This window comes from Micromys minutus (assembly GCF_963924665.1).
Source record: "Micromys minutus genome assembly, chromosome: 2".
NCBI classification, from domain to species: Eukaryota; Metazoa; Chordata; class Mammalia; order Rodentia; family Muridae; genus Micromys; species Micromys minutus.
Genome location: NC_137971.1, coordinates 13,099,963 through 13,109,813, shown reverse-complemented (window position 1 = coordinate 13,109,813; position 9,851 = coordinate 13,099,963). Strand labels below are relative to the sequence as shown.

The window sequence follows — 9,851 nt, the reverse complement described above, 5'->3', positions numbered from 1 at the left end:
TTGTGGCGATCAGAGGAGTGCAGGGACCACAGATGGTCCTGTTGCTCTATCTGGCTTGAACTGCTCTTTTAGTGGGTTTTTAGGATTTGAAGTCAGACCCCCACACTTAGCACGGCAGGTACATTTATCTGCTGATCCTTCTCTGCAACCTCGGAATACGTTAGAGATTCTTCTGAGTGCTGCAAACACCAAATACCCCTCTGCAGGTTCTCCCCGTCTCGGTGTCTGAGATTTGAAGACTAGAGTAGTATTGTGTTTCTGAGGTACCGGCTTTACACAGACGGGAGCTCCTGTTGAAGATCCAAAGATCCAGGGAGGCCAGGCCAGGGTGTCCAGTGTACAGGAGGAGGCTGCTCCCAGTGCAGGAGTTTTAGGCTTACCTGTCTGTATGCCAGTCCCTTTCTCCATGCTGTGACCAAGTGTGTGACAAGGGGCAGCTTAGGAGAAAGGACTTATTTTTGCTTATGATTTAAGAGTCCTGTCAGTCACGGCAAGCAAGGCAGAAGCAGTCGGCAGCCATGGAAGCAAAATCTAAGGCTGCTTATACGTCTGTGGGTAACAGGAAGGAGGACCAGCTGCTCAGAGTTTGGTGGCCCTCAGCTGTGGAGAACATGGCAGCAGTTGAGAGCCTTTAGCTTTGCTCTTCCCAAGGCCTTGGATACTTTCCTGCTGCGGTGAGAGAACACCATGACCAAGGCCACTTGGAAGAGTTTCAGAATGCCTGGCTTCTGGTGCTGTCCCTACTCAGTGCCGTCTGCCTTGAGTTTCTGAGGATCTCTCTCTGGCTTGGGACGCAGAGTCGGATCTCTATGACTCTGACTGTTTCAGCATCCTCAGCACTGTGGGGAAAACCAATGTGCCACCATGCCAGCCTTTTCCTCATGAGTTCTGAGGACCAAACTTAGTTCCTTATGTTTGTGTGGCAAGCCCTTTACCCACTGAGCCATCCCAGTTCTGAACGTACAGTTTGACTCGTAAAGTTCCATTCCTCAGCAGTGTCTCCAAATCTAAGATGGAAACCTCAGCATCGCTTCCTTTCCACAAGTCACCTGGCCTCGCAGTCTCTGCCAGCAGCCAGAGGGGACTGTTGAGCTGTTGCCTGCTGTGTAGGTCATGTTGTGTGAGCAGTTGACCTGACTGGGAGCTCAGCTTCCTGCTGTTCTCCTTGGGCAACCAAGGTTCAGCAGTGACTACTTTAGTGTTGGGGAGGGAAGAGGTGGTCTCTTGAAAATAAAAGACTGGCAAGGTGGTTTCTCCTTCCTCTTAATTTATATGATATTTATACGTAGCATCTACAACACATATCATCAAATGTATAAATTAACTGGCTATTGTTCTGTGCATATTTATAGATTCTTGAATATCAGAACACTACCTTCTTCGGTGGAGACTGTATATCCATGATTGATTACCTCATCTGGCCCTGGTTTGAGCGTCTGGATGTATATGGACTGGCTGAGTAAGACATCTGACTGGGATTGGCTCAATGAGTGCCCGCGGTTGAGAAGCTCCGGGTCCTGCTGTCTCCCTTGTGGAGTATTTATGAAACAAAACTCAGGGCTGGATGCCGCTCAGGCATGCTTCCAGGTCCAAATACACCCGAGTACAGGCTAAGTTACTAAGCTAATTTCCCAAAGAAACCCAAACTTTTGTTTCTTTATAATCTACAGAGTAATAAAGCACCCCCTTGGCTAACCCCGTCCTTTTCCCGTCTTGCAGCTGCGTGAATCACACCCCGATGCTACGGCTCTGGATCGCCTCCATGAAGCAGGACCCCACAGTGTGCGCTCTGCACATCGACAAGAACATTTTCATGGGCTTCTTGAATCTCTATTTCCAAAACAATCCGTGTGCCTTTGATTTCGGGCTGTGTACCCCAATCATACAGTAACTCAGGCATTTCCCAGGATTCTCATTATATCTGATTCTGCATCACGGGTCGTCTTGGGGGTCGGTGTATTTGTTCTTTTTTTTTTTTTTAGGTCCCTAATAAACATGGATGTGTAAAATATAGTCAAATTATCATGTGTCTGATTTCTGCAGCCTGTGGCTTCTAGTGAATTTTAGAAAGTGTCCAGTTTAGAAGCAGAAGTTCACTTTGGGAGCTAGTGTGACCCCTGGCTGCCTGGCCTCTGGCTATTTTGAGTTCCAGGTTATAGTGCTGGTATCATGGGCCTGAATTGACAGATGTTTGTCACTGTAGATTGGAACTCTCCAAAAGCTTCTCTGGTGAGAAGAGACCATGAGAAGATGGGGAAAGGAGGAGGAGAAAGAGAGGGAGGAGGAGAGGAGGAAATGAAGAAAGAAGGAAGCAAGGAAAGGAAGAAAGACTCCACCACACATAATATGATGAAATACACTCTTTTAGCAAAGAAACCCTGCTGCCCACATGGGAAGGCATGTGTATCATTCCTGTTCAAACTTTGGCCATGAGCCTGGGAGACACCCAAGGGTCTTGTGACTGGAAAGAATTCTAAAGCAGGAAATGAAACACCCATTTATCAGCCTGGACTAACTACGTCAGGATCTCACTGGTGTTGCTGGCGCTCAGGATGTCTCACGAAATGTTTTATTAACCAGCATCCTGTCTCCAAAACACCCCCCCTCTAACCCCACTCCCAGACAAAGGTCACTGCTGGATAAGAGTCACATACGCAGTTTGTTCCAACAGATGCCTCTGGTTGCTTGGCGGGTACCGAATCCTGGACCACAGGAGGATAACTGATGGAGACATGAACCATGGAGATCTCCCATCTCTGCACCAGCTTGGCCCGGGTGTTAGCTGTGGTGTACTGGAACTTGCCTTGTGATGGTCTGGCTTGGCTTCCCTGCAGATCTCCACCAACCTGACCAGGCAGTGTTGTGTCACCAAAGACTGAGAAGACATCGGTTTGCCTGAGGTGGTTGTTTGCCACACAGAAAGCTACTGCTACCCCTTCCTCCGGAGGATTGTCCCATGCTGTCTCTTACCCAGTGTATCCTCACCGGCCTGTGATTGTCTTGACTTTGTTGTCTCTTAGGATTCTTGCAACCTTTCAGCATCCCTAGCCATGCCCAGAGACCAGGCAACATTGAGTGATGTTCTGACTTCACCGTGTCCCTACTTTGGACCTACTCTCTCGACTTCCTACATTTCAGCTGGGTCTGCCAGCTGCCAGTTAGGGGCTTTTTTTTCCTACCACATAAATAGTTACCAGGTGCTACTCCGTGCCAGTTGGGACAGAGGCAGGCCTGTTTGGCTAGGTGACCAGGCCTGCCAGAAAAGATGCCATGTGACAGGCAAGTCTGTGAAACCATCTGTTCCGGATGTGGTATCCCGTTGCCATGGTACCCAAGCTACTGTAGAGTCTGTGAATCACCGTTTGCTGGGATCTATGCCTGGAAGGAGGGGACCATCCCCGTGGTCTCTACTTGGGCTGCTGGGTCTGATTAACTCTGTAGGTGTCTAGAGAGGCTCCAGTCTGTGACCAAACTGTTGGTATAGAAATGGTCCATCTCTGGCTCAGAAGGTTGCTTTCTTGAGGCTTCACGGGAATTTACAAAGCTTGAATAATCTGGAAACATAGGCTGGAGAGAAGTGCTCACGGGGGGGGGGGGGGGGGAGGTTGCCAGCCGATGGCCTGCAGCCTCATTTGGGATTTGGATACCCTCTGGGTCTGTGACTTCTGCAGACAGCCAGGGTCCCGGTTTCCTTTACTACTTTGAACTTACTACTCCCTGCTTCTTTTTGTTGTTATATTTCCTTTGTTTTCTTGCTTTAAAACATTGTTTATGTGTTTAAGTCTTTTGCCCCACATATGGAGGGTACCATGTACACGCCTGGTGCCCAAGGAGGAGGTCAGAAGATGGCATCCGATCCCCGGGACTAGAGCTACACAGTTGTTACCCCCATGCGGGTGCTGGCAACCAAACCCAGGTCCCCTGGAAGAGAACAAACGCTCTCAGCTGCGGTTCCATCTACCCCCCCCCCCCCCGCTCTTGATGTCACCTTCCTAGCTCATGAAGCAGATGGGGTCACTAGTCTCTGGCTGAAACCAGGACTGAGCCTGAAGAATATGAGACAAATCAGTAATAATTTCATGAAGAGTTCTTATGGGGGTTGGGGGGAGAAAAATACAGATGTCACTCGTTAACGATGGCTGGGGTGACTGCTCAGTAGAGTGTCTGCCACACAGCATTTATGAAAAACGCTGGACACGGTGAGCCCACCTGTGATCCCAGTACCACGGAGGCATAGACGGAAGGAATCTGGGAGTTTGCTGACCGAGCTAGTCTGGCTAGATTTGTGTGCTTGTGGATGAACAGGAGAGACGCACAGAGGTTAAGAGAATTAACTGCTCTTTCAAAGGACCTGGGTTTCATTCCCAGAACCTACATGGCAGCTCACAACCACCTAGAACTCCAGTCCCTGGGGATCTGGTTTGCTCTTCTGGTGTAACCTCTGGCCCCCATGTGCATGTCTACCCCGTACTCACAAATAAAAAAATGCAGCAGTGTGAGAATAGGAAACCTCATATGTTCTCCCACAGAGAACCACTTTTAACCCTGGTTGTTGAGCTGGACTAGGGCAGAGGGCGCGTGCAACCTGTGGCAGTGGCAGCTATGACGGCAGAATTTTTTCTGGGCCTCAGATTTTCTGATCTCAGCCAATAGATGTGGCTGTGGATGTTAAAGGGGGTGTGATCTAGGTCGCAGTTTTTCTGATGCCTGGCCTGCTTCATGTGGCTGCCATGGTGCCGTGAAGCTTTTCTGTTGGTGCAGGATGGCCTCTCCCTTGATATTTTCCCTTCAGTTCTCCAGAGTGTGTGCACACCCTTTGCCATTGTTCTACTTCCTCTCCCACTCCTTCCCAACTCTCTCTCTCACACACACAGACACACACAGACACACACAGAGAAACACACACACACTCTTTTGGACACATTTGCTACTCCAGATAAGTGTCTCGATGAACAAGGAGGCACTGCAAACACGGTGAAGGCAGGCGGTATTTGATTTCATTTCTTTGTCTTGAAGTGAATGGTTGTTTGGCATTCACTTGGTGAACAGAAAGACCCTCTCCGAGGAGGCTTTCTTTTACCCGTACTCTATCCCTGATGCTCTGAAGACAACATGGGGACAGGGTGTGAGTGCTCCTAGAGGTACCAGGTGTGGCGGTAGAAGGTGACACTTGGCCTGAAGCCAGGGGAAGGGGTCACTGGGACTTACAGGAAGCCCTATAGGAAGTCTTCACCTAAAACTAGCTTTTTATTGTGAAAGAGGAAAAATAAAGTTGTTTACTGAGTGCTGAAGGCGTCTTAGGGACTTCACCTACAATTCTTATTCTTCAGAACCTTACAAGACAAATGATAGCTACCCTCATCCTCCAGATGGGCCAGCTGAGGCTTTGAGTCCTGTGATTGGTCCAGACGTCCTAGAGCTGGAAACGGGTAGAGCCAGGGTTTTCGAAAGTGCTGATTCAAGAGCCCATGCCCTTAGCATCTGAGGCCCTCTGCCGGTTCTGCCCTCCTGACCTTCCTCTCTGCTGGAAGGAGTAGGAGGTCTCAAGCAAGAATCATCCCTTTGGCTTCGATTTCCTAGAGCTTCTCTGATAGACAGGGCACGTGGACGGTAGTGACTGCTGACCGGCATGTTTGCTGTATGTATGATGTGAGTCCAGGCTGGGGTGATGACTCCACAGCCAGCCCAAGGGGGAATCTCACGAGGCAGCTGTTAGAGCTTTTCTCTCCCTTGTTTTCTAAGAGGAACCCTGTCTCTGGAGCTGGAGGGGTTCTGATGTGGTGTCTCAGGGACATCCCTATCCCCATTTCATGGCCGAGGTAATAGACGCAAACCCCAGACTTATAGTAAGGCCGTCGCTTGCTGTGTTATGATGAGCCACAGCTAGGCCTGAACAACCCCAGCTCCTAGTCTATGCAGCCATGGGCTAACCAGGATATGGCTGGGTGCCCAGAGAACAGCTTCATGTAAGGGCCTCTACATGGACTGCGCGGCAAGGGTATGTGCTCTTCCCGAGTCTCTCCGTGTCATTAAATGCCCAGAACAACCTCAACACGTAACGGTTGTGTGGATCTGAATGCCTGTGGCTCCTGAGCTTCCTGTCTAGTCAGGTCATAAAGCAGCTGAGGAAACATGGATAGCGCTTTAGACCCTTTACTAGGTGAGGCTGTGGACTCTGGAGAGCCTCGTTGCTTAGGGCCATCTGCTGCGGTCTGGCTTAGCTCTGGTTCCTGGAATGTGGGTTCGTAACGGCTGCTTCCTCATGTCCCGTTAGGATCGACCTGTATCCTCTACACCCTGCCTTCCGGAAGCTTCAGTCAGCATAATTTATGCCATTTGGAAGCCACTCAAGGACACAGCCAGTCTTTTAGGGGCTCTGTCTAATCACTTTCTCCCTGAGAACTTGCTTTCAGCCCGCCCTCCAGAAGTACGTAAGTCATGGGGCTGGGAGGAAGCGTTTCTATACCCATGTGAATCCAGTCAAGGGTGGCTAGAAAGGGGAAGCGAGAAGTGGGTGCACTTTCAGTTTCTACTTTAAATAAAATCATTCCAAGAGAAACCAAAAGTACCGCTATGTGCTGTAAGGAAACAGACAGGACTGAAGTCCTTCCGATTGCCATTCCCACCCATCTTACAAAGCCACACTTTACACTTTTAATGCCTTTGTGCCGTGGAGGAAAGGACTGTTTAAACACCTCTGAGGTTTGTGTGGTTGGATTTTGCCGGAAGAGACTTTGTTGACAGCTTTAACTCTCGGTTCTCTTTGTGGTGCTACAGGGGAACATCAGAGGGCTGGCAAATACGATTCCCCCTAAAGCAAAGCCTCATACTGTGCGCAAACAAACCAGCCAGGCACAGATGAACCAAGCACAGTATTTGGAGGACAAAACAATTTGGGTGCAGTCGATTTTCTTCGGGGACCTGCCTCGCATTATTCCAAGTATGAGGAAGCCAAATGGTCAAGCGCTCACACGAAAAGCTGGTCTGGCTGATCTCACGTTCCTCTTTAGAGGGCCTCAGAGGGAGATGGCAGGGCTCCTCAGTAAGGGAGACAAATAAACTGAGATACAGGGGAGAACAGTGAGACAGTGAACAGCCATTTTAAAGACTAAGGTACCGACAAGTGTCCAACAGGATGTCCAGGAAAGTTAGATGGTGAGATCAGAAGGAAGACATGTACTAGGCAGAAATCATGGGGAGTTGGGAGGAGAGCATGAGTGGTTGGTTTCTGGGGAGTGACCTCAAGAGTTAGCACGAGAGCATGTATGTTACTTGATTTGTCACTTTAAGACATTCATAATGGTATTGCTGTGTGTGTGTGTGTGTGTGTGTGTGTGTGTGTGTGTGTGAACACTAGCTAAAAGAACAGCTATCTTTAGAAGGCACTGAGAAAAGTTGAGTCTAAAATTGCCCTCCCTGGGCAGGGGAAAGCAGGGTACAGAGGAGGGGGGACGAGGCAGCTTCAGGCACGTATTTCCCCCTGTGAGTGGTTCTTGGCTCTGCCTGGGGCCCACTACTGGCCAAGCCAAACAGACTCCCAGCTTTCCCAGGGGATGGGGACTAGACTGAACAACTTCTGAATCACAGCCTTGGAGGGCCTGGACAGTCACTGAGCGTTGGCACAGCTGTGGCCAGCCTTGCTCTGGAGGCCAGCCACATACCCCTCTCCCCTCCCACCACACTGAGCCACCTTGAACTTCCCTCCCAAGGTCCTATTCACTTCAGTCTCAAGCAGGGCCTACGAGGCATCGGGTTCTGGGTACGTGCCCTTGGACCTGTACCAGCGTGCCAGGAATCATGGCCTCCCAGCCATCCTGCTCACTTGTGGGATTGCAGCTGTGCTCAGGGAAAATCTGTGGTGGACCTGGTACCACACGGACCACATTGACCATAAGTCGCTGGCAAAGGAATCAGCCTTCCCCGAGGTCGGGCTTTTCTTGAAAAAAGGATTTTCCTCAACTGTACCTCCCAAGGGATGCTTAGAGCTTTACATGGTCACTTCAGAGGGAATTCTGAGCACCACGCAAGTTAGAGGCAAGCAGCCGAGCTCTCTAGGTGATTCTGGCAACAGCTTTGATAATCAGCGTGCTAGCTCTTTCCAGGGAGCGACGATGGAGCTGCCAGTCCACACCTGCTGAAGGTTCCTGCTTCGGAAGACTTGCATGGTGGTGTAGACTTTAAGAGGTTAAGTCTAGTGAGAGAACCTCGGATTGGGGGGCCCTTGAAGGAGATGATGTTTCTAATGGGACATTTGGTTAGCTCTCACAAAGGTTAGCATAGGAGCCTCAGCCTGGCTCTTCGGCAGATTCAAAGCAGTGTGTTCCCAGATGCTCACACGTGTACTTCCATCCTCTCCCAATACATATATAAATTATGTGCCTCTGTCAAATCCAGCCACCCGACCTGGAACCCAGAACCTTCTACACGGTAAGCTATCCAAACCTCTTGTCTGCCTTAGTAGCTTGTTTTCAGTGTCTCACGGTGATGAAAGCTCCCTAGTACAGAGGGTTAGGGCTGTGTATGTGTGTAGGCCGTAGGACAACACTGAAGTCTCTCTTTGGGAGCAGTCTACCTTGTTTTGGTAGACAAGGCATTCTACGGGTCAGTGAGTTGAGGCTGGCTGGCCAGGAAGCCCTGGTGGTTCATTTGTCTGTCTGTCTGAGTTTACAAGCACTCTTTATCATGTCTGCTGTTCACGCACGTTCTGGGGATGAAATTCAGATTCCTGTGTTTGTGTGGCAAGCGTCTTACTGACTGAGCCATCTCCCTGGGCCCTGGCCCAGACTTTCGAGGACACAGTGCCCTGCCCTAACATTACATCCAACCATGTATCCCTACGTAGTTCATCCTTGCTAACGGGTACAGCAAACATAGTCTGAGACCTACAGCAGAGCAGGGAGACGCCCGTGCTGGGCAGCATCTTTGGGAAGGAAGAGGTGCAATGCAACAGGGTCAGGATAGGGGGTTGCCCTTTGTGGAGAGGTCCCATGAGCTCAGAGGACTAAGAGCTTGGGCTTCAAGACAGACTCTTTGAAAAACAAAGGCTCCTCATTTCTTCCAGGGCCTCCTGTCTGTGCCTGTCCTGCAGACAGCTTTCAAAGGCACTTTGGGGGGCCTTGCGGGCAGTGTACAAGCTGCCTCAAAGGCAGACATATTCCATTTTGTTATTTTAAAAAAATTTCCCAAGGGCATAAGAATAAAATGGTGTGTGTGTGTGTGTGTGTGTGTGAATATGTGTGTATGTGTGTGTGTGTGCATGTGTATGTATGTATGTGTGTTTGTGTGCATGTGTATATGTGTGTGTGTGCATGTATGTATGTGTGTGCATGTGTGTATGTTCGAGAGAGAGCTCTGCTTGCCCATAGGAAAGTTACCGTAGTCTCCAGCTCTGCTCTAAAAGATTTCCTGAAGTAAAAGGCAAACTCTACTCCTTACAAGAATTTAATTCTTTTAATATAAATAAGGCAGCAGGGAACCCTAAGAGCCCTGCTGCTTCCAAAGCAGCCCTGGTGTAGGACAGGCTCCCGCCCTGCCCGGAGCTCAGCAGACGAGGAGCCAGAGTTGTTCTTCCTGTGGGCTTCCTATGACCTTCTCCTGGAAGTGAAGGGGAAGCAGAAGGAGCTCCAGGTTGGGTTTTGGCTTCTGGAGGCTGGTTCTTGGTTGCCAGGCTCTCTCTGAAGCACGGCCAGATATGAACGCAGAGGGAAAGGCACGGATGACAATAAGGACACCTGCCTTGACTCTGGAAGGTACCTCTTGGATGAGACGGCTCAGGGCTGTTGACAGAGCTGCGCCTTGAGTAGGTTGCATTACTGGGTACTAGGTTGTCACGCTGAGGCTGCGGAGGGGCA

The 9,851-nt window shown here is 49.9% G+C and overlaps 1 protein-coding gene across 1 annotated transcript in view; it reads left to right on the top strand.

Annotated features, from left to right (window-relative positions):
• The window catches only part of LOC308416994 (glutathione S-transferase omega-2), a gene marked incomplete at both ends in the record, with an annotated part of 13,329 nt that extends 11,438 nt beyond the window's left edge, over nucleotides 1-1,891 (top strand). Inside the window, 2 exons of the mRNA XM_080912080.1 lie at nucleotides 1,353-1,459; nucleotides 1,720-1,891. Of these exons, the coding sequence (XP_080768206.1) occupies nucleotides 1,353-1,459; nucleotides 1,720-1,891 (279 nt within the window). The remainder of the gene's footprint in view (nucleotides 1-1,352; nucleotides 1,460-1,719) is intronic.
• Nucleotides 1,892-9,851: the final 7,960 nt, after the last annotated feature.